Raw genomic sequence first — 25,703 nt, 5'->3', positions numbered from 1 at the left:
TTTTCCATCTTCCTAGCAAAAATGCTTTTTGCATTTTGAAATTATAATAAAGTTTTATTCAGTTTTCTCCAAAATAGGACTTTATCTGGAAATTTTATTGAACTAAATCAAGAACTCTTTAGTCCTCAGTGATAACTATATATCCTTAGGCAGGTCTTCTTCTTCTACTTATATTTTTGCTCTTCTTAAAAGACAGAGAAAAATCAGTAGTAATGATACTAGTTGTCTTTTTTTCAGCTCTTACTATATGCTAGGCACTCTGCTAAGTACTCATCATCTCATTTTATCTTCACAGTAGTTTTAGGAGGTTGCTAGAGTTATCACTCCCATTTTAGACTGAAGAAACTGATAAGACTTGTGTCACTTGTCCAAGGTCACAGAGCTGGAAAGTGCCAGAGCTGTGTCTGAAACCCTGATTTGTGTTGACTCTTGGGCCCATGTTCTTTATCTCTGTGTTTGACTGACTTTCAGTGTGGCCTCTGACTTTTTATTACATGAGATTAAGAAAGCTGCTGCTTTATGCTTAAAACCTAATTACCAATGTAAGGTTACATACGTTGTTGTTGTTGGAAAATACTTATAAAACTTGTTGCACATTTTCTTTTTTATTTTAATTAATTAAATTTATTTTATTTTTGGCTGCATTGGATCTTCGTTACTGTGCATGGGCTTTCTCTAATTGCAGAGAGTGGGAGCTACTCTTTGTTGTGGTGCGCGGGCTTCTCATTGCAGTGGCTTCTCTTGTTGCGGAGCATGGGCTCTAGACGCTCTGGCTTTAGTAGTTGTGTCACGCGGGCTCAGTAGTTGTGGCTTGTGGGCTCTAGAGTGCAGGCTCAGGAGTTGTGGCGCACAGGCTTAGTTGCTCCGCGGCATGTGGGATCCCCCAGGACCAGGGCTCGAACCTGTGTCCACTACATTCGCAGGCGGACTCCTAACCACTGCACCACCAGGGAAGTCCTTGTACCTTTTCTTTTGAAGAAAGTTTGGAATTTTATACATTTTCTATTTCTGTCATTTTTTTGTATCCTCTCAATTCAAAATTCTTTGTTGTCTCCTGATAGCTCTCCTTTTATTGATATTTACATATACTCATCATGTTCTCTTTATACTTCTGTTTTAAGTATCTCTGCTTCTCATGTTTGGAGTATTGCACCTGTCTTTTTGTGGTCTCCCTACTGCCAGTCTCTACTATCTTAATGATCATACACATTGATCCAGTTTTTTGAAGCTCTGCTCTCATATTGCATACCTGTTTAAACCATTTTTTCCTCATTCTCTATAAGAAAAATACAGCTTTATAAATCTAGAATTCAAGATGTTTCATAATTGGTCTAATCTATCATTGCATGAGTTTATGTGGCCTTACCTTCTTTCCCACTTTTCTTGCCCATGCTAGTATATCCCTAATCTGGCCTACTGAAGCACAGATTTTCTCTAAATCTCATTTGTTGTTTTTTATATGCTTTGTATTTTGATAGTCTTTTTGTGTGTTTATGTCTCATTTACTCAACTGAATTGTTAAGTCCTGAGTGTAGAGATGGAAACTCTGAGTCCACCATAATATTTAGTATAGATTCTTGCATATAGCACTGTGTAAAAAAATTAATGAATGAATTTTTGAAATTTTAAAATTAATGTATAATTCCAATTCTATATTTCTTTGCTTTTTTGTTAATTTCATAAATGTTAGACAAAATTTAGGAGACTTTTCTATTATATTTTTCCATCTCTTTATTTATGTTTAGTTATGAATGGAAATATATTGATATAACTTTAACAGTTAAAAATATTTTAAACAAATCAGTTTCACTTAGTATCCTAATCTGAAAGATATAGAAAATCTACTCTGAATGAAAGCAATATACTCATTATTACTTAGGATTTTTTAAAATAAATAACTTATAGTAAGTTGTTTTATTATATTGTTGGTAATGTACAGTTTTGATGGGGATAAACTGAATATTTGTAGTGTAATAAATGTAGAAAAATAAATTATTTAGTTTATCCTGCCTGATATATTAAATATAGTTGTAGATTGTTCAGAATGTTGAGTAATGACATGAGGAAATTAGAATGTACTTAAATACCAAGTTTAAAACTCTACTTAGACATGGTTTTGTTTTCCAAGAGTAGATTGCATTTTTGTGTATTAAAATTGCTTCTTGCTTTCTGCTGAATTTGAAAACGTTTCAACCCTTTACTTTCCCCTTTTTTGTTTTTCTTGTTTTAAGAGTCTGAATATTTATCTCTTTTATTTTCTTTTTTTTAAATTATGGATGTTCCATAATAAATAAATATTTGTACTTTAATGTATAAATTATTTAAACTATGTTCTATGTAACATACTTTTGCTTTGAAATATTTGAGTTTCAGTAAAAAAAGGATAATTTCATACTGAGACCAAAGAATAAACTACCATAAATTTTAGATGTTTATTAATCTTAGAGTGCTTTTGTTGCCTTTTTAAAATGCAATTATAATGCAATATTATTTTAGCTCAGAAATGTCATACATTCAAAACACTTGAAGGTTCTCATGCTTTATTTTTTTCCTAAATTATTGTTTTCCAAATAATATTGTGCATCATAATGATGCCTTCTTTTACACCTCACATTTTTCTAAAAGATATCTTAAATTATTTTACGATCTAATTTGGTTTTCAAAACATCCAAATGAAACCATAAATGTATCTTTTAAAAAAAAGAGTCTCATATTTGATGTAAATCACTGCACATGTCTGATCTAATCTCACAAACAGAAATGTTGTATTTTAAATATAGTGACTTTTTAAGTTCGTATTATTTTTTAAAGGGACTGAGCCTTAGATTCAAAGTGCAGATTATCCATTTTGACTATTCTCATTTAATCATTTCATTTTTAAAATTAGGCTGAATCTTACGATCTGAAAAATCCTCACTAATGTGCAGTTTGGGCTGTGTTAGTTCCCTTTGTCATAAAATGGAAGCTAGCCTAAATTTTCTAATAATTTTTCATCACATTAAAATTCATGGCAAAAATAAAAATGAGATAATTTTGAATTCAAGTGCATATATTTTATAGGATGCTTTTTCCCTCTTCTCTCTACCTAAGGAAATAGAGAAATTGAGTTTAGAACTGAGTGAAAGCAAGCAGCACTTGGAACAGGAGCAGCAGAAGGCAACCCGGGCCAGAGAGGAGTGCCTGAAACTGACAGAACTGCTGGGCAAATCTGAGCACCAACTGCACCTCACCAGGTACTGCCTAATCCCATTATGCACCATAGCACCAATTTCATTCCACTGATTTTTGCCACAGGCTTCCAAACAGTTGTTAGAGTTAAGTCTTAGTCATTCAATTAACACACAGTTTTCAGGCATATTAAGAAAAGTGGAGATGTGGTAAGCAAAACACCCAGACATGTGAATGATAAGTGTGGCAGGGAATTACTGATATATTACAAAACCTTTCATCTACAATGCTCAAATATTTAGGTGATTCTCTATCAATATAAGCAAAATGACATATTTCTTCTACCACTACCTCTCCTGTTAATTCTGTGTCTAATAAAAATGTTGAACTGAAGTATCTGAGGAATATATTTAGGAAAATAATCAGATACTGTCAGTGGTGAAAGAGACAAAGTAAGAGACATTCTAAGATGCAAACTAAGATGGAACTGATACAAAATAAGCAACCTGAGTCCTAAGGAGGTGTAAAATTTAGAGATGAAATTGATTAGCACTGTTCATGTTTAAACCATTACTATAACCATGCTTACACTATCGTGATTTCAAATTACATTGCTTCCATCATGAGATATTGTGATGTGATCATCATTGTCATAAAACTTTAGTAAACATGTAGCTCAGCCCTAAATTACAGTAAGACATTTTTGGTAGTAAACATTGGGCAATTTGTTGTATTGAAAACACACACACACATACATAAATATACACAGAGAAAAATTTAAACTGAAATTGTAGGTAAGTCACATTACTATATAAATGAGTTCCTTTTCCCTTTGAATTTTAGTACAATTTTTCAGTTTTCAGATCAAAGCTTTGGGTTTGTTCAATTCTTAGAGTTTTTCAGTTTTTAGAGAGAACTTTGTCTAAATACACATGTAAGTTTATAGAATCTGGTTTATTCATAAATTAGAAAAACACTGGTCTTCTAATCATAGTAATATGTTGAATTTAAACTATGAAAGGGGACTGATCCCTTTTACATTAAATATGACAATGTAATTCTGAGCACGGTATGATAACAGATGGAGAAAAGCACCACTTGAACAGCCTGCATTTGGAGAAAAAAAAATATTCTAGAGGTTGGTGAACCTCCCAAAGTTTTGGGTTAGTGTTAAGATGCCTCTAGTTCTGTTAAAATCAAACTCGGTTAAAAACATTTTGTTATGATAATATTCCAAATGGTTTACCAACTTCCTTTTTAAACAATGAAAGATAAAGAGAAGAAAGAAGGAGAAAGAGAGAAAGGAAAAAATGAAAGAAAGAAAACAAATCATTTATACATGTGTGATATCTGGAAAAATCCCAAGAGATGAAACACTTTTATGATAAAAAATTGCTTAATATTGCAGAATAGTAACCATTCTTTTAATGCCCATTTAGAATATTGTCATTATAGAACTAAGAATGTAATGTTAACATAGTTCCTATGGTTATTTAATCTTAGAAGTTTTGGAATTTAGCTTGATCATGATAGTTAATCGTTCTTCTTCTCTGTCAGACTTCTATTGAGAACCAACCATTTGTGTGCTAAGTACCACTAACCCACAGAAATAGGACAGCTTTTAATGTCAGTGTGGCTGAGCTTCAATAAATAAATATTAATGCTGGTTTTGTCCCCTTTGCCATTCTGTCTTATTCAGAGAGTTAATTTCTGAAGTCAAAGTCCATAGAGAGCTTTCCTGTGCAGTATCAATTTGTACTGTCTGACAAGATCCATTTCTTGCAAGTAAAGCATATTAAGATGCAGCAACTGCTGAAAATGGACTGGTGGTAACTAATTCCTTTGTTCTTAAGAAAAACGATTTTGCTTGGTTCCATAGAAAGCTTTTTCTATTGAGCTTTATTTACAACAAGTCTACCAAAATTTAACTTAGTCTTATAGAAAATAAAACTTAATTACCTATTTTCTAAAAGTAGTACTCTTTTGTAAGCATTTTACACTTAGTCTATATTGATGTTTTATAAAATCCACATTCATAAATTTAAAGATGACAATAAAAAATGGAAGGAACTGTGTATATCTCTCTTTTGCACTGAAAATGTGACTTGGTTGTTGGGCTAAATATTTCTGATATATAGTTTGGGGTTTTTTAGAGTTTGCTTCCCCTCACCATTCTTTATTGATTCATATACTCAAGTGTGTGACTGGGAAACTTCATGTCTGTCTTTTTCAGTGTAAACCAGCTGAAATAAATAAATCCCACACAGGTAGTGCTTCATTTAGTCTAATTTAAATATTTTGAGTGGCATATTCTAAACAAAGTTTAAAATTAAATATGAAAAAGATGATATAAAGTAATGATAAAATAAGAATTCAAATCTTCTAGGGCAAAGACAATTAAAACTGGGGTAGAAATCCATAGGCCAATCTGAAAGAAAAATAACCTGTCACTTTTTTGGAATTTCCCTTTATTGTCTAATTGGACTTAAAAATGGAAAATAGAAACTCATTTATTGAAGGACACAATTAGTAAATATAACATTCACTTATTTAACAAGTATTTATTGAGCACCTACTATCTTTTAAGTACATTGGATGGCCCTGGACATAGAGAGAAAAAAAAACTCAGTTCCTACCCTTAGGTTGTTCACACTCTACTAAGGAGCCAGATCTATATATGCAATTATAGTAGAGTGTGATAACAGTGTAATTAGAGAAGTGAAGATTGCCACAGGAGCACATATAAAGGAGAACTGGCTCATTCTACATTGCCACTGAAGGTGATAGGGAAAGCTTTCTGAGTTCATGAATAGGAGTCCTCAGAGTGGAGAAAGGTGGGGTGAATACCCCAGGTAGAGGGAACAATATATGCAAAGACATAAAGATGGGAGGGAATATGAACTCTACAGTCACATTAGGTGTTTGGCAAGAGATAAACCTGGAAAGGGGAGAGGAACCAGAGGAAGGGTCTTGTGGGCCATATTCTGGAGTTACTCTTGATGTACTTTAATCAGGGCTGCCAACATGATCAACTTTTTGGGTTGGGATCCTGACTCAGACAGCCGTGTGGAGAGTGAACTTGGAGAGTTGTTGTAGGAGACAAGAAGGCCAGTTAGGACAGAGGTGGCAGCTACAGCCCATAGGCCAAATCTGGCACATCATCTGTTTTTTTATGGTCCATGAGCTATCAATGTTTTCTATATTTTTAAAGGGTTGGGGGGAAAAAAGAAAAACAATGTTTTATGACACATAAAAATTATACATGCATAAGTAAAATTTTATTGGACACGGCCATGATTATCCTTTATGTATTATGTATAGCACTGCCATGGCAGAATTGAGTATGGTCCTCAAAGCCTAAAATATTTATTATCTGGACCTTTATAGAAAACGTTTACAGTTCCTCAGTTGAGAGGCTGTTTAACTCAAGTAAGAAGTCAAGAGAGCTTGAACTATGATAGAATCCAATGTGTATTTAAAGAAGGTAATTGAAAGGCACTGTGAAAACAGATTGGTTGTGGAAGAGATGATTGGCAGAGACTCCAATTAGAATATAAGTACAGTAGTAGTCCTCAGCTGTGACTGAGCCAGTAAAATGGAAAGGAAATAGTATCTTCAAGAGGCATTTAAGGTAGTGCTAAGAGAGGCTAGAATTAAAGGTGATTCCAAAGTTTCTAGCCTATGTTAACTGGATGATCCATCAATTCAACTAGGGAATGTAAAAGAAATAGCAGAGGAAAGAATATGTTTTATTTCGGAACTCCGATGGAGATGTCCAGTGTACATCTAGCATGAGGAGAGAGATCAGGACGAGAGGTTTAGATCTGGATACTTTTACATAAAGATATTGTAGCCGAAGGAGTGGGTGAAAGCAAGTAGAGAGGACCATGTTTTCAAGTACTGTGGAAGAATAGCTAAGGAGACTGAAATGGGACCTTCAGTGTATAAGAAAAGAATAAAGAGTGATTCAAAGTATGCTTTTGGTGAAGTAACAATTAAAACCACACACTTTACTAAGGGTGTGGGGGGGGCGGTTGGTAGGTATCCTAGGGTTAAGGAAACTGAGTTATAGTATCTTCTCACAGGCATTCACTACCTTTGCAACTTTTGACAAATTACTTAATTCTTTGAACCCACATAACTTACCTATAAAATTAGGTTAGACTAGATCATCAAGTTTCCTTCCAGCTCTGATAGTCAATGATTCTAACAATGATTTAAGACAATGCATTATTAAATTCTTGTTTCTGGACATTAGGTATTTAAATTGCTTGGAGTATCCTGTGTTTAAAACGTTTCCTTAGTTTGAAGCCCAAAGAGATTTCATAGAAATGTCCTTCCTACCCACCATTTACATTCATCATAATTTAGGCTCTGCCAGCTTCTCATAAGGGTTATGAAAATTCTCTCCTAACATCCTTCCAGTCTCTTGTGCCAGCCACTGCTAAGTGGATATCCATAAGCACTGTCTTGACTCTGTTACCTGCTCTCAAAACCTTTCTTGGTGCCATGCTATTGTAGAAGGTCCAGACCACTCAGCATTTAAGATTGCCTGACAGGCTCCCAACCTTCTGGTTTTATTTCATTGCTACCAGTTTCATCCTCTCACAGGCTGATTTCTAACATGTGATTTAAGCAGATGCAGCCCTCCTTCAACTTTTGGACTTTTCTCCCCCTTTACTGTTCTCTGCACCCAGAATACCCCTTTGAGCTTCTCTAGCCCTATTGTAATTTTACCTTCTTTTCCAGGTCTCCCTGAAATCCTGATTTTTCCACTGTAGTCCTCCCTGATGACCCATGCCAGAGGGAGCACGTTTCCCTCTGAATCATCCTTCCTACTTAGAGCTGAAGGCATTTCCTACTACTGAACAAATTCCTCAAAACAGGAAAAATGAAAATCTGAAAAAAATAAATTCATACTCTGAAGTTTTTATGTACCTGCTAGTCTTCCCTTCTATAATGCATTATTCCTCAAGTGGGAGGAGAGGCCTTATTAATATTATATTTTTTTAGAGCACCTACCTCAGCCCTTTGCAAAGAGTTGGAGCTCAATAAGTCATTATTATAGGAATGGTTAATATATTGCAAGTTTATGACTATTTGTTTAAAGCCCAGTATTGATATATAAATAAACAAATATATACATATATATGTATTATCAGGTATATCAGGGTAAAAAATAAGACATGGAGATAAGATTGAAAATTTTTGTTGGGAATTTTTCTTGTACATATTATACTATGTTATGATTTTGTAATTTTTTTTTCATTTTTAACTTAGTATGCACACACATGTTTAAGCATAGCCGAATCAAATGATAGCCATTCTAACAATTCAAGTAGGGTTGGTAAAGTGTAGTATGCCTTTCCCCTAAATATGCTCACTTGAAAACCTCAGACACACACACACACACACACACACACACACACACACACACACACACAAGATTTTAAACTAGAGGTCTCTGTAATTAAAAGATGCCCCTCTGACAGTGTTTGAAACCAGTGCCTAATAAACATGATCATTAAGCATACATAGCCCAGTATACATGGAAACAAAAGCAAGGCTACTCCCTTCCCAGTTATGTCTTTGCTAGTAGTAGTCAAACAACTTCTTTCTTTTCAATAACAAACTTCGAGGTACATTTAAAGATATCTGTTCATGTATTTGCTCACTCTGCATGGAACGTTTCCTGTTACAAGACACTGTGCTAGGGATGATGGGAGATATCAAATAGCTTCGTATGCTGCCTTTCAGAAGCTTATAGGCTAGTGGGGAAGAAAAAAAATACACCAAGAGTTGGTAAGATAAATGATAAGATCCAGAAGGGAGATTCCAGATAAAGTATTACAGGGACAGAGGGACAGGTAATTTCTTAGCGATCCTTGGTAGCATTTGGATATAGGAAAATGGAAATGAAGGAAGTTTCATGGTAAATTCCAGAGGGAAAAATGGCATTTGGGAGGTACACAAGCATACATGAGAGTAAGTTAAATACATACAAGTATCAGTCTCTGACGTTAAGAATATATTCACCTTAGGATCTGCCTGGTACCATGCCACATGAAGTAGCTTTTTAAAAAATAATAATAGAGGTAGGAGCTAAAGGCAAGGGGCCATCATTTACTGAACCTCTACTGTGCTCTGGGAACTGAGCTGAGTGCTTTTCATTTATCCCTCCCAATAGCCCTGTAAGATGCAGACTATTATTTCCTTGTTTTACAGTTGATGCAACTAGGCACAAAGAAGCAAAACAATTCATCTAAGGTCGCACAGCTGGTATGTATTTGAAACCCAGCAATTTGCTTGCAAAGCCTATACAGTTATCCATCAGGCTGTAGTTCTATGTGACTTAGTAGGAAAATGGATTAATGCGATTGTTTCTACAAGACAACCAAGAAAATCTGTAACGTAAATTTATAATAGAGATTAGTGTTAGCTGCTCCCTTATACACTGATATAAATACCTGTCAGTGAACTGTAGTCTTGGCTATGCTTTTCCTAAGAAACACTGTCCTTTGGCTCATCATTTGCCTTAGTCATTTAACACATTGTAATACAACTATCATTCTCCTTTACTTCACTCCTTTTTTACCCAAGAGGAAAGAGAGGCTTTTATTAAAAAGTGGAAATTCCTTCACATATTTGTTTTTGACATGTCCCAACATCTTTAAAAAGCTATAGAATTTAAATCCCTCTCACAAGACTACCATTTACATACATGTGGGCAGATTACTTTATGATATTACATATTAGGCTCCAACTTATATCAGCAGGGCTACCTTTAAAATGTGTATTTCCCCTTTTACATAAATAACGTTTTTAATGATATGTACTTCAAAGCACTTCTTCGAGCAGGAATCTAAGGGAGGTCCATAAAATAGGTATTATGCTATGACCTACTTTTGTGATCTAGATGGGACAATTTGACCTTATGTCCTCGAGAGATAGTAACTTGAGCTATAGTGTTCGTATCTTTTTGAAAGTGAGAAAGAGTATAAGAGAGAAGCCACCAGGTTATCCGATTATGATGGGTGCTTTACCTGGGGAGAGGTGATTAAGGCTTCCATTCCAGAGCCTTTAGCTTCCACCTAATAACTATTGGTAAGTGCATTCTTAGTGGTTTGACCTCTCAGATTACCAGTATGAGTCAGGACTCTTTGGTTGAGGTAATAGAAACCCCCAAAGGGGGAATTATTAGTTTGATAACCAGACCATGTAAAACCCAGGTGCGACTGGGGCCTCGGGGTTTCTTGGACCAGGGACTCCAGGCGGCACCATCGTGCAGTTATTTTCTGTCAATCGCAGGGCTCGACTTCTGTCTGAAAGTTGGCTCATTCTTTCAGGTTCTTCCACAGCATGGAGCCACATCCTTCAATCTGAACTAAACATAAAGGAGATGCCCTTGATTTCAAACTGTAAGAATGTGACGTCCTGGCTCCTCCACTTCCAATTCAGAACCTTCAGTTCAAATTTCAAAGCTGACTCATGTGCACACACACCCTTTTGGGTGCTGTGGCTGGCAGCCTTGGCAGAACCCCAAGAGTAAGGGAAGAGAGTTGTACTAAGCAAGGGGAGGTGCTCTTACTAGGGGAAGGTTGTCAGGATCCTGAGTAAATAAAACAGCAGATGTCCCTTCTGTTGTCTTTTTAACAATCCCTGCTTTTTCCTTTGGCTAAGGGATGGTTGGAAGTGGAAAGAGAAAGAGGAGTACATCTCTGTCATGTTGGTTTGAGAGAGATTCTCTATTGTCAACATAAATCCAAGGAGGCATGATCAGTTCTCCACAGGGATGCTTTGTGGTTTTATTTAAAGAACTCTTAGAATATAAAAAGAGAGATATAAAGGATGCATAGGTGAATGTTTAGCACGTGCCAAGCACTGTGCCTTGTTTTCCTATAACAGTGCTATATAGTAAGTGTGGTCCATGGTGGGCTGTAGGTTACTACTCTGTGGCAAGATAGATCCAAAGGTGAGAGTGTTTGGAAACGTTTTTATCATTTTAAATTGCCACGATATCCAAGTCCGTGGTCAGTGTGCTCTTTTTTTTTTTGTATCTTTAAATTAAAAAAAATTTTTAATAATTCTTTCTTTTGCATTTAGCAAAGCTAATGCTTTGTAAAATATTAGATATTTTACACAAGAAGCTTAGACACCCTGCTTTCTCAGTCAGAACAACAAGCCCAAGGAAGCCGAGTCTTGGAAGGGTGAGACAAGGAGTCACACAGGGGGAAGGAGGAGGCAGACTTTGAACTGGGTCCATCACACTCTAGAACCTGTGATCTGGATTCATGTTCACAAAGAAGCATAAAAACATAATTCAAAGCTAAATAGAAAAACTTTGGGGATTGTAAATTCTCAGTTCATGGGCCAGGAAGCAGGCCTTTTTCATCTTTGTGTCTCCAGCACCAAGTTCGTCAGCAGGCTGTTTGACAAGATCTCTGTAAATGCTGGATAAACGTGCCTTTCGTCTTTGTTGTTAGTGAAAAATTCAGAAGGAACTGCACTCTTCTTCAGGTGACAACTAGCTTAGGTCAAAAGACCAAGCTTTCAATATCTCTTCATTTGAAGGGAATGGTATAACATTGACATGTATTCTTGCTATTCCATAGTGAACTGTATCTTTTTTTTCCAAATTATTGAGGAATTTTTAGCCTTAAGTTTCCATTTAAAAGTTAAGTTCATTTTTTTTCTTATACTCCTTTCATGAATAAATTAAGCAGAGAACGTGTCAAAAATAATTTTAAATGGATATATGTGCAACCAACATCTTCAAGTCTTGAAATAGACAGCCTTGGTACTGTTTTAAATTGCGTCCTCTTTTCCTTCCCCCACCCAGTATCAGAGGGAACAGGCTGTCAGAGAGCCAGGAAAGACAAGGCATTTCATTTTGCTCTGGTGGACACCACGTTGCCCAAGCCCACTCTGCTCCACCTGTTTGATGGGCTAAGAACCCTGGTCTCAGTGTGGCCCAGGGCAGGGGAGGTTAGAGTCAGAGGCTGCCAGGGAATGTGTCTCTGAAGGTTCTGCTTAGCGTTCCCTGGCTTGCTTCTCTCAGTCTGTGAAGCCCGAATGTGTGTGCAATGAAAATCCATGCTGGGGATGTACTCTTCTCCCTGCCGCACAGGCCCACAGCCTGGAGCATGGTGGTGGTGGCTGCCAATTCATTTTCTGAAGAAGCCCAGAGGAAACTGAGAAGGCATCGTCCACACCACTTGCCTGATTCAAAACAATGAACATCAAGTTCAATGAAAATAGGAGAAAAAAAAGCAAGAGCAGAATTGTTATCCTAGTAGCCCTAAGTCTGAATAATTTTCTGCAGGAAAGCTCTGCTCTCTAATGCTAATTTAAGGTAAAAGAAGTATAAAAGATCATCAACTTAGTATTAGGCATTACTCACTTGTAATTTAATGTCTCCCTGATACCCACAAGTAGATCGTAGAGTGATTCATTGGTTGGTAAATCCTGGAATCAAAGCTCATTTTAAGGATACTGAGAAAAGAGGAGGCTTGCGTAAATCCAGTCTCCTCAGTGCCCATCTCGGGCCATGTCTCATGGAGGAGCAGGGCCCAATTCAAGTAAACAAACTTTTCTTAAGCTACTACTTTATTAGATTGGACAAGCAGCGGAGACGGTTCCCTCAATTCAGGAACTCAGAGTGGGTACAAGAGAGGTCAGAAAATGTTTGGAAACAGCCTGTAAAGCGGATGACTAGCTGAGCAAAGACTGCTTCACCTTGGGTCTGTGTGGCCTCTCCCCAGCAAGTGCAGGTCACCTGTGGGAGGGCTGAGCATCTCCTGCCCTGACCAAGCAATGGGGAGGGTGGTGCACAGGGAGAGTGTCAAAGGAATTCCTGCAGGGAGGGTACCTCCCTGTGTCTTTGTAACTTATCCCTCTGACACCTATGTGCGACTACCTCCAAGAAGCCTATTGTTGGCCAAGGGATTTACCAAAAGAATGCACCCTGTGTTGAGGGAGTAGTTATAAATATAACTGTACCCACAAAAGAATTATATAAAATAAAGTAACAAGTCACTATTGGAATATATGCAAGAGATAGATTTAGGCAGTGTTCAAGATGGGGCCTTAAAAGTGGGTTTTAGCAATGTTCAAGATTTTCTGATCTTCCAATAGCAGATCTGAAGTGTGGTTCACCTGGCTGGGCATAGGTCTGTTTATGGTTATCTTCTGTCGCCTTTGGAAAAATCTCCTACTGTACTTTATTTCCTACAGATCTTTACTGTGATTTTATGAGGATATATGTGAGTATGAAAATCACTTAAACTCATTCAGGTTTCTGTAAATCTGAGGTGTTGCTCATCTGTTCAGGGACTCCTATGCTATTAATATGAATTCATGTAAAATTAATTATCAGTCACAATGTGTTGCTCAATCTAGAAAATGTTAGGGCAGTGATCAAATTACTCAAGTCCTTTTTTGCAAGGTGATGGTGGTGACAAATTAGGGACACAAAGAGAGTATATTGTTAACTGTATGACTTCCTATTTTCTAAATCTTAAGCAGTCCTCTTTGCCTTTAGAGGAAAAACCATCTTGCCATTCCTGATATTAACTGTTTGTTAAACAAGATCTCACGGAAGCAGCTCCACAACCTAGGGGCTCTTTAAGCTCTGCTTTGTTGCACTGATGGCAATTCTCTATTCTTAGCCGATTTCTGAAATAAGGCATTTATTCACAATCATTCGCAAGTGAATTAATCATCAATGTTTGGGTTGAAGAAAGATGATAATTACATTAAGGAATAATAAAATTAATCTACAGTGAAGATAGAGCCCATGTCAGAACTATAGATGTACCCAAACTCAGATCCTGCACTCAGACTAATTTCCACAAAGAATTATCTGTTAAAAGTGGAAGAAGGAATGACAGCATGAGACAACTCATATAACTAATAAACTTTAAAAATGCTGTTTCATATGTTTGCTTTTCATTAAATTCAGGAATGGTTCCGACTATGTTGTTGTGATTCAGTCAACATTTATTCCTATCTGTTTTTCATATACAAAGGCTTAGGGATGCCAGAAAATAAACTGTTAACGGAGAATTAACTTCTTTGGCATGCTTTCATACTTATCTTCCAAATTAAAGAAAATGAAATGGGCAGAAACAGAGTGTAGATTACCTCCTTTTTGTCAAAAATGGTGGGAATTTGAAAATTAATAATAAAAAAGGGAACAGATGCAGTAACATGCCAGAGGGAGATTAATGTGGAGAGTAAAATCTGTGAGCAACAAAACTGAAGCAAACTGAATCAGTGGGAGGTGGTTGTACAATCAAAATCAGGATAAAAGAGAAATTACAAACAACCCTGCACTTGTCAAAGTAGTAGTAATGAAATCCTGACTCTGCCAGCAGTGAGAACCTGTGTTAGCACTTTGGGGTAAGGATGGTAGCCGGGTGCCAGGTAGGAGGGCAGTGTTAGGTTGCTGGGCAGCAGCCATCTTGTGTAGAACAGATGGCACCGAAAGCTGGCAGGGGAGGGGCTCCTTAGCAGAACTAATCAGACAGTAACAGATAGGGCAGCTGGGAAGACTGACCACAGAGAGGGAGTCTGCGGGGTAGCCGAGTGCCATGATGTTTGCAGTGGTGTGCCCATTGGTCTGAGATAAGACCTTGCAATGTCTTTCCCATCTAAGGAAGAACTGAAACTTTTGTTCAAAAAGAAAAATCGAGTTGAATTGCATCACAGTTGGGGGTGGGGTGGGTATCAGGGTAGAGACTGAGAAAGGAAGAATTGTCCATCTCGGAATTGTCGTGTGAGTTTTCAGTCCCAGTTTTCATGGAACTTTGATTTTTGCAGTTTGTACGTTTCTGCCGTCCTAATGTGTATAGTGTGGCACATGGAATGATCACTTTATATATTTTATGCATCAAAGAGTTTGCAGTATCAAAGCTATAGTTAAAATTAGCGAAGACTTTTTGATATGATTTCTACCACGTCTTTCACAAATGAAAACCAAAAGCAATCATACAATACATGCATTTGTGCTTAATAATGTCTCATAACCTGATTTAAGCCATGCTTGATTCAGAGCCACTTGCCCTTCTTTTTTCCCCCGTGTAACTGTGGATTGAACATCAAAATGTAAGCATAATTCAGAACCTAAAACCTTAAAACAAAAATCAAATTAAGTCATTCTGAAAGAAATGGAAGAGAAAACTGACTTACTAAATTTAATAACTTATTAAGGAGTCATGTTTTTTTAAATATAGAAGTGGGACATTCATGCTAAAACTATTACTTTAACAAAGAAATCCAGATCGCCTACATCTGTTTTTGAACTAGTATATTTCTTTTTTCGCAGAAGGTTTGTAGCTTGGCTCAATTTATTCATTTTGAAGGGGGAAGGGAAACATTACCAGGATTTGAAATAGGTGGTATAACATAGCCATATGCTATTTATGCAGCAGTTTCTGCAATAAATCTAATTTGGTGCTGTCAAAAAATTAGACTTATTTGATATAGCAGCACATTAGTAAATGATTGTGGCAGATTTAAAGTTGTCATTTAGTCTCTTCTTACTCTTTAACAGAATCTTGCAAATCTGTTTTTCCCCCTTGATCAACTCTATGAAAATGTCTCAGTTCTTTGTCCTGCACTCCTGCAAATATTTCCACATCTGAAAGAAGGTCTTGCCTTAAGGTAATTGAGGAAGGGGGTGGAAGAATGAATATCCTCTGGTATTAAAAGACTTCATGAATATATAGGCAGAAAAACCAATAAACCAGAGGAAAATAATAGTATTTTCATCATTTTCAGTTCTTAGAAAAGCAGAACTATTAGTCTCATTCAGAATGTAGATAAATTAAGGTCAGTTCTTTATTAAGGAGTTTAAATATTTTACCTTCCATCCTACATCCCTATGCTGTTTTAGGAAAACTGATGTTAAAGAATGTGAATGACATCAGCTCTTGGTCTTTACCTGGCAGTGCCCTTAGAAACGGCTTTCCTGTTCTCTAGTGCAACGCGGCAACATTGCTTCAATGCCTCTTTATTTTTTCTGTAAAATTTGTGTTTCCCGTGTTGGTAGCAAACTATCTAAAACTTTTTCCTAGTGTTTTCTATTTAAAAGATAAAATAAGCATGTTATACATTAAGCAAATTAACATTAACAGTAGTCTTTGAATTCCTTAAATTAGCTCATCTGTAAAAGTAATCGTAGTATTATTTCCCTGTTCTTTTTCTTACGTATTTATGGAGGGGAAAAGTGTGTGTGTGTGTGTGTGTGTGTGCACGCACACATTCATGCATCTGTGTGTGACTATCAGTGATGTTAAACTGAGTGGTTTTTATTTATGTTCTTATTATACAAATTTCCAAAACAAGCCTACTACTGCGTTTTTCAAACGCAATTTGCTAAAAATGAACAGTTGCTTCACGGTAATTTAAGCAGCCTCTATTAAACTAGCATTTTGCTAATACTTCTTTCTTTTATATAGCAAATCAGACCGTAGAAGTGATCAAATTAGCAGTATTCTTTCCATGCTATTCAGAAGCAGGGATCCAGGTAACCAAACTACAGTCAAAGCACAGATTACACTAAAGGGAAAAAATACCCGGAACAGTGTTAACAAACTTGCTGGGTAAATTAGATATTATTTTTGAATTCTTTTCCACATAAAATGGAATTATTTAGAAATTACGTTTTAGGAAGATGAAAGAGGAAGCACCTCTTAGAATTCATATTTTGTGTTCAAAATCCATATATTAAATTATATTATATATATTAGCTAAGAGTGATTTATAGGATATAGAGTATTTTGGAGATTAGTAATAAAATTGAAATTAGAGCTAAAAAAGAATGTCTTTGTACTTGGATTTTAAGCTATCGTTTTTTGGTTTTTGTTTTTACTTTTATATTTAGTATTACAATAATTTTCTTAAAATGCATCTGAAAAATTTCTCTCACAAAGTCTTTTTAAATAAATTACATTTAATCAGTCCAAACCTAAGATTCAAATTTTAAATTGCATGTTTTTAAACTCTTTTTATTAATAAAACCTGCTTTCAATTATGTGGCAGTGAAAAAATGTTTAATTATCTCTTCTAAAAATAATATAGAAAAGTTTACAGACCTGATTAATTTTACTTCATAAAAGCACATGCAGTAAGACTAAATCTTGGGGTAATTCTTCCAAATTATAAAAGCAACATTGTGCACAAAGTGCCTTTTAGCTTTACATTTGTAACAGTGCTTTGTTTAAAATATATTTTCTCCTAAAAAGTGATCTTCCTTTTTCTTATAAGAAATTTGAGTCAAGTCATTGCTTTGCCTTTTTCCTGAAGAATATAGTTGTCTAAAAGAGTGGTGAATAATTCAACATAAAGTAATTTCATGTTCAATTTATGAAGGTAGGGTAAGTACTTGATAGCTGTAGATGACACAGAGTAAATTTAATTGAGAGTATCAATTTCACCTAATTCCTATGAGTTTATTTCTTTCACAAAACTGGCCTATTGATACAACTTCATTTCTTTAGATAGATGATGTGTTTGTTTGGCAACATATATCTGAGTATTATTTAAGCAGAATTGTTTATTTTTTAAATGATGGAATTTAAAATATACATGAATTGATTTGTATATCATGGCTTAAGGTTTTCAAAGCAGTAGTGGAGCTGTGTGTTAATATATAGCTTATAATTGAAATGGTACATATTTGTACATTTTAAGCATTTCAGTGTAAAATTTCTTAATTGGAATACTCTTTCCCTTGGCTAATTCATTAGTGAAAATATTTATTCCTCAAGTTAATGCTATATAGTATGAAGCAATTTTTACATAGTGTAAACTTGTTTATGATATTTTGATTTCACTTTAAAACTTTTATTTTGCTTCTTATACATATAGTTCATACTTGATATAATAAGAAGTGCAGACACACATGAAGGGAATACATATCAGCTGTCTGGTTTTACAAATGATCATTAAAACACTATGTCTTACTACTTTGACTCCAAATTATTGTCTTCCCGAACCCAAAAGTAATTTTCACAAGTACATTACACAGCAGAACTTCATCTTCTGCTGGTTAGCGGTAGAGGATTTAAATCCATACCGACAGTTCATTTGACAATGACCTTGAGGGGCTTTGCTTCTTGAAGAAGAAAGCAGAAGCTTGCGGTAAACAAAGTTCACTTCTGACAGATGGATTGAATGACAGAAAGGTTGCGAGTGCCAGAATAGCCCTGGCAGAGGAGGAAATGTTCAGTGGAATCCAACAGGAGAGGAGGTGTGAACAGGTGCAGGGTTGCTGACGGAAGGGGAACCAGATGGAAGGAGCCAGAGCCAGTTTATTTAAAGGAAAAGGCAGAAAACATTGAAAGGCTGTGCGATCAGTGGCTAAAAGTGTTCATAGAGGAAGGTAAAAATTCACAAAGCAAAACTGCACAGTGGGGTAGCTAACACTTAGCATAATGGTAGTAATTTGTGAGTTTAGTTTGGAAGTTGCAATTGAAATACATTCATCTTGGCTCTTGACACCATCAAGTATAGATATTTGAAAGTTGTTTATTTTTTTTAAGTTTCTAAGCTTTTTTTATCCATCCATTAATTTAATTTTTTCCAGCCAGAAGCTCCGTTATGATAATACTAAAATTGTGTCGTCAGCTAGGAAAGGAAAAAAAATTTAAAGTGAAGATTAACATTCCATTCAAATTTATCTGGTGATGCCTCAGTTTTGCTCACATATGGGAAGCAAATGCACGCACTGTTGGGTGACATCTGTAATATCTAAGAAATTTGCAATGTTAAAATAGATGCCGTTGGTTGCTTTTGTTGTTTTAAGTCTCTGTTCATTTTTTGAAGTCCGGTTTGATTGTTTCAGTTGGAATAATGCTCTCTGAAATATATGTTTACCCGCCATGATCTTCAGGTTAATTTCTGTTGCTGAGATTGCCCTGATTTTCATTGACTTTCAGTGACCTGCCTTTAGGCAGACACCTGCAAATTAGGTATCATTTACAATAGGAACAGTTTACAGCGGGGCTAAGAAGGAGGACTTTTAAAAAAATTTTCTTAGACCTATGAAAATGAAACCTTCTCTCTGCAAACTAAAGACATCTTGCTAATCATCTGTCTGGTCACATCATGCATGCCGTTTATGCGGGCCCTTGTCTTCCACTCTTGTCCTTGAAAAGTTCCTGTTACATTACTGATAAAAAGATGCCAATAGAGGAGGAGCTGTTATAAAGCAATCACTAGGAAAAACAATGAAGATGCACAATTATTTTGGGATTTTAAAGATCTAATAATTTATTCACAAGAGTTTCTGCATTCTCCTCACAAAGATTAAATACTCAGAGTAAATTCAATGAGCACTGCATTCACATTCCCCATCTCAGAGCAGCCTAGATCAAATAGATTACATTTGATTAGGGCAGGGTGCTTTGGGACATTCTGATTTTAGAGAAAATGTCTATGATCCATGGCATGCTTTTGTCTGTAAAGAGAAGAACTGAAATTTAATTGGCAGTTATAGAAGATGTACGCTTATATCGTTTGTAGAGATCAACACTTCTGGTCACTTTAAAGACTGGATGAGGCTACATACAACTATACATTTGAAGGGAAAATAGTTGTCTCTTCTAATAAAAGGAAATTGATAACCTGATTTTTAAAAATCAGCTCTAAAATGTGCTTTTTTCCCCCAACCCGTCAAGAAGTTTTCACCTAATAGATACTCTTATTAATCTAAAATTTTACATAAAATTGATTAGAACATACTTGCTTTCACTGTAATATACTGATTTTGCCATCTCTTCTATCATAGTTACTAAACACCTTTTTATAGTAATGTTAATAGCATGGTGCTGCTGTATAAAATAATACCATGAAACTCACTTGAATTATGGGATTCAAACTGAAAGGTAGTGAACAGAAACTGCAACAATTAGTGTCATCATCTGATGCTCATACTGCAAATTAAATTGCAAGCTCTTTATAGGTAAAACTAATAGCTTTCCAGAAATATGTAAACTTAGTTGTACCCAGCTTAGTGTCTTACATCATAGGGGTCTTGAATTGTTTTTGAATGAAGGGATAAGGGTTGATTGCAGTTAAAGAGGCATTCATTCAACATTTATTGAGTGCGTGTTCTATTCCAGCTGTAGAGGGAACATCTAGGCACTAAAATTTTTAAATGAAGACAGCAGGATTCTTCTTTATAGTTATCCTACAACCTAGTGGACAAGGTTTATGTGACTACATACTTTGTGTGTGTGTGTGTGTGTGTGTGTGTGTGTGTGTGTGTGTGTAAAATCTAGAAAACAGTGTATTTAGATTTATAAACTGTCCTGAACTGAAGATCATCTTAAATGAATGAATTAATGAAACTCCCATGTAGGCCAATACTCATTATAATATGTGAGAACTGAGATGCAGAGAAGTTCAGTGACGTGCCCAAGGTCAACAGTCATTTAGTGGAAGTTAACCTAGAATCTCCATCTCCTTGCTCCTGGTCTAGTGCTTTTCCCTGCATTCCACATACTACTACTTTGTATTCATTGATAATATGACTAATCTGAATAAACACATTAAAATCTTTCTGTAGAAATTTCACACAACCTGTTGCTGAAAGGGAAAATAATTTTCTTTTTGGACTCGGGCGCATGGTTATTGGTTCTTGAAACAAAAAAGCAAAGAGGTTTAGCTTACAAACAAAAATTACTGCTTCTTGGAACACTCCTCCTGGGGGTAGTGGTAAAGGTAGCTCCCTGGACACACTGCTTACTCCATGATGAGCACATTACTCACATGAACTCAATCTCCATGCAACCCTTCCAGGTGGATGCTGCCATGAGCCCCATTTTACAGATAAGAAAACCGAGGTGTCTGCAGATTAATACCTTGGCCAAGGTCACAGCACCACCAAGTGGTGGAGTTGGGATTCAAGCCTAGGCAGTTAGGCTCCAGAATAAGGTTTTATCCATTGTACTATCTGCCTCTGATGGTGGTGGATGGTGTGAAAATATTCCTTTTGGAAAGTCGAATTAAATAGGGTTCTTGACAGTAGGACTTCTCAGAGATTTTAATATGCTAACACACAGTATGACTTTCTTTAGAAAGAAATTTAGTTTTCAGTATTTCAGTCAAATTTATATGACTTAGGGAAACTTTTCTGTTAAATCTTCACATACCTCCCAGGAATCAGGTTTTGGGGAATACACAAAATTAAATTATTTAAATTGTTTGTTTTCTTATCTCATCTGTGCCTCCGGAACTTCAGTCTCTGCCCCCACCTCCCACTTCACTTTCATTCACAAAGAGAGCAGGGAGGTAAGTAACTTTCACTTTAGGTGTAATCAGTGCTCTGAAATGGAAGTGAGAGAGGGGGAACATCTTTGACCGTTACTTGAACAATTAGCTGTGCCAGAGTGACATTACAGCAAGTTCTTCCATATCTGCTGTTCCAACTTTGCCTTTATATGTTAACAGTTCTGGAAAATAAATTTGACAATTAGATAACTTGATGCCAGTCAGCTAATTAAATTTATGTACCTTTCAAAGCTTGATTCTTAGAATAAGATTTTTTAGAATAAAACATTATGGGTACTTTTGGGTATAAATTATTTTAAACAATCTTCTGCTAAGGATTATTGGCACAGATTTAAAGTATGGGACCCTAAGTCAAACTCTGCAGTAGATTTCATTCTCCTTCCATTCATGGCATACTGATATTCCTCCCTTCTGTGTGTATCCTTTACTGTATTCTGAAGAAATGCAGCAACTCATGGGCAGTAAGCTCTAGAAATTAAGAAGTTTAGCACTCATAATGTGTTAATGTTTCTATAAATACACTTGGAGGTGCCCATAATTTATAAATATTTCAAGTGAGATTTTCTATAAAGAACGACTTTGTAATGATAATGATGAGTGGAATTGTGATTCTCATGAGGGCTTACTATGTGTGGTCCTGGCTTTCCCACTCATTCTCCTTTCCGGATTCTTGAATTACATTTCTCTCAACAAATAAATTCCACCAATGTTTCTAGAGGTTTGAAACCATTCAGCAGCTTATTTGTATTTCATAAAATGGAGATAATGTTTTGCAATAAGTAAAAACTACCAAGACAACAGATTAACTCACCAGGCAGTAGGATAATTTATTAAAAACTGGTTGACAGATTGATTGACTAACTAATACTCTCGATAGACTTTGAAACTGTTAGTTTCTTACTAGAAACAAAGAATGAATGATATGAGGATGATTGCTGAAGATTCAGGAAAGAAATCTGTGGGAGGGCGGATCGTAGAGAATCTGCTATTTCCCATTTAACAATTATAGAGAGACTATTAAATGATCAATATTTTCCAACTATATGCACATTAACTTATTAGGAGCCTACAATCCATGTATATAACTGGACATTTTTCTATAATTTGCCAGCTTGGCTGTATGGAATAATTTTTTAATATGCTTTATATTTAATTTTAAATATGAATATGTATTTTGGGAGTTGCTTCAAACCAAATCTGATTTACAAAAAAAAAAAGCTTGTATTGCTTACATTTGTATAATACGGTGACTACTTCAGCTTTAGCTTTTCTTAGTTTTCTATTAGAATTCTTCTTTGTTTCTCCTTTTCAAGTAATGGTGACTGGCTGATGCAAATGAGAAATTTATCAAGATAAGAAAATGTTATTTTAATAGTTTTGGCTTTTTTATAAGAATTATGAGATTTTGTATCTTTGTGAGACATTTAGAGTTAGCAGTGTTTGGCAACATGGTTATTTTGATTTATGGAACATCAAGATTAAAAATGATGCTCTGCTTTAGGGAGGGAGAAAAGGAGTTATGCTCAAATCAGCACTGTCCAGTAGAAATATGGGAGCCACGAAATGCAAACCACATATTCAGTTTAAAATTTCCAGATAACCATATTTAAAAAGAAACAAGTGAAATTAATTTTAACAACATAGTATACTTAACCCAATATATAGAAAATAGTACCTTTTCAACATGTAATCGATACAAATTAATTAGATATATTTTACTTTTTTTTCTAATTCTTCACAGCAGTCCAGACTTGAGGCATGTCTCTCTTCAAACTAGCCACATTTCAAGTACTCAGTAGCCACATGTGGCCAGTGGCTGCCGTACACGCCACTGTAGCCCTAGACCTTTTGTTCCTCAGTTTTCCTGGCTTTCCCACAATGCCCACTGTAGATGCAGTCATAAACCCTAAAGTCGATTTCTACAATAATTGGAATCATTCTGTACAAGTAAGAAAATCATGTCAGCTTTTTAATTTAAAGCTGGTAGCCAGGACTAACTTTGGTTAATTTTTTTCTGAGGAACTGTCACTTTGAGGGGAGGAGGAGGATAGAGAAAGCAGCTGAAGAGTTTACTGTACCAGCAGCAAATTACAATAAGTTCTTCCATATCTTACTGTCCTGTCTTTACCTTTACATGTTAAGAGCTATGGAAAGTAAATTTGACAAATAATTAGATGCCAGTCCATTAGTTGAATTTAGCCACCTTTCAAATGATGATCTGGGATGGACATTGCTGATTGCTTTATGTAGACTATATCACATATTCTAATAATATCATTTTATTAAATGATAAAATAAGCCTTAGGCTGAAGTTCCACTCTGGTGTCATGCAACTAGTACATAGTGGAGCCAGGGTTCAAATCTGGACTGTGTGTGTCCAAAGCCCAAGCTCACATCCACTGTGCAATACCACCTCCCCCTATGTAGGTTTTATCAGTAAACTGAGGAAATGTTTTATTCTTTCCTCAAGGTGTTTTGTCTTTGAGGTAATTATATTGATTGTTACACTTTGAGTAGTCATCTTTTGAGAAATAATAATGATAATAATAATGGCACTAATTGATATTTTTGAACACTTACAATGTGTCAGTACTATACTAAGTGTATTTTAATACAATATCATGCTAGTCTTATAAGGAGAGGTACCACTAACCCCATTTCACATTCGAGAAAACAGTGATAGGGTAAGTAACTCACTTAGGGTACACAGCTAGTAAGTGGAGGTATGGAGACTCTGATGCCCAGTCTGGCTGACACCAAAGTATGCACCCTTAATCCCTACCTCCTTGTGTACAAAGAATGACCAACCCAGCCCTGCTGGCAGTGAAGTTTACGTACTAAGGGATAAAGGCCAAAAGTGCGACATTATTTTTAGACATATTTTAGGATTTTAATTGCTCATTTTCCTTTTTTTAGGGCACAAATTCTGCTGGTTTGGGTAGGCTCAAGACAGGCTGCCTCCCAGAAATGAATTTGAATATAAATAGATTTAGAATAAAGGTAAAAGCAGGTTCTCAGGAATAGAAAGGACAGTTCTGCAACTATAAGAATGATGAGGATGATGGCTTAGAAATGGCTTGAGGAAGAAGAAAATCCAACAAACACTTTAAGTTCGTGAAGCAGAGGAAACAGTTAAGGATGTAGATAAAAATAGTTACAAGCAAGTGTTAACAAGCCAAATAGAAATAATGTTAAATCATGAAATGACTAAAAGGAAAAATGTTTTGATGAGGAAAATGACCTAATTACTGTGACAAGAACAATGATTTTCTTATTTAGAAGAGTGAGAATTATACTGGAGTTAAGAATCTGAAAACTTGGCCTCAGGTCAGTTTTTTTCTTCCATAAGCGTAGTATTTTTCAGCTCCAGAGGTTTGTGCAACAATGGAGAGGTTATAGAGATCTTAATCAAGCTTTAAAAATGAACTGTGTTTTTGTTATCAAGCCAAGGTCAGTCAGCAGATCACAGTCCTAATTTCTTTGTACAAACATACTGGGTGGTTGACCAAAGGCCATCACGTTAGAACAATGAAAACCCTGCTGTCTTTCTTACAGAACTTCCCTACTTCCTCAGATGTAGACTTCTGGTAAATTCAGCCATTTGACACATAGCCATAAACTGAGATATAAATTTAAAAGTACTTTTAAGAAGCAAATAACTATCACAAAGCCCTTGCACTTTTCTGTGTAGGATCAGTGGAACTATCCTAAGCATCAGTTTTATATATTAAAAAAAAATTGAAACATAACAAAGCAAAAAACATGTCAGCAAATCATAGCAAACCAATCAATAAAAAAAAATTATAAGAAGCAGATTAGTGCTTCTGTATGCTTTCTGTTTTGTTAGAATAGCACCTGAGACTTTCCATGCAACAAATCGTATCGAGTGTCTGCTGTTTCCAGTCACTATGGTAGATACCTGAAGATACAACAATGAGCAGTGATTCCTAGGAGCTTCCTAGCAAAGGGAATGCAGCTGCAAGCAGGCATTATGAACCTTTATTTTGAAGAGTTTGTTATATTTGGTGTATTTGCTTAAGGAAGCAGAGATGTAATATATTTTAGATATTTCTACTGCAAATGGTCAGATTTGTATGGGTCTAACACCTGGAAAATTCTCTCTCGTGGAACAGCTCATCTCCCAACATTCCAGATAAATGAAGCATTACTCTGTTATGCTTGAGAAATGAGACATTATGACATGTATTTCATAATTGTAACTCTTGCTATTATAGCAT

The 25,703-nt window shown here is 35.7% G+C and overlaps 1 protein-coding gene across 11 annotated transcripts in view; it reads left to right on the top strand.

Moving 5' to 3' along the window:
* Positions 1–25,703, top strand: part of SDCCAG8 (SHH signaling and ciliogenesis regulator SDCCAG8) — a 262,314-nt gene that overhangs the window by 130,424 nt on the left and 106,187 nt on the right. For 10 of the 11 annotated variants that reach the window (XM_033851855.2, XM_019920402.3, XM_033851860.2 and 7 more), the window contains one exon: positions 3,091–3,233. In XM_033851855.2, the coding sequence (XP_033707746.1) occupies positions 3,091–3,233 (143 nt within the window). Of the gene's footprint in view, positions 1–3,090; positions 3,234–4,867; positions 5,309–25,703 lie in introns of those variants that run through there. The other variant, XM_033851873.2, reaches the window with a different exon arrangement.

The sequence above is a fragment of the Tursiops truncatus genome, chromosome 1 (assembly GCF_011762595.2).
Source record: "Tursiops truncatus isolate mTurTru1 chromosome 1, mTurTru1.mat.Y, whole genome shotgun sequence".
Taxonomy (NCBI): Eukaryota; Metazoa; Chordata; class Mammalia; order Artiodactyla; family Delphinidae; genus Tursiops; species Tursiops truncatus.
Note: the sequence above shows the minus strand (reverse complement) of the source record. Positions and strands in the feature narration are given on the sequence as shown.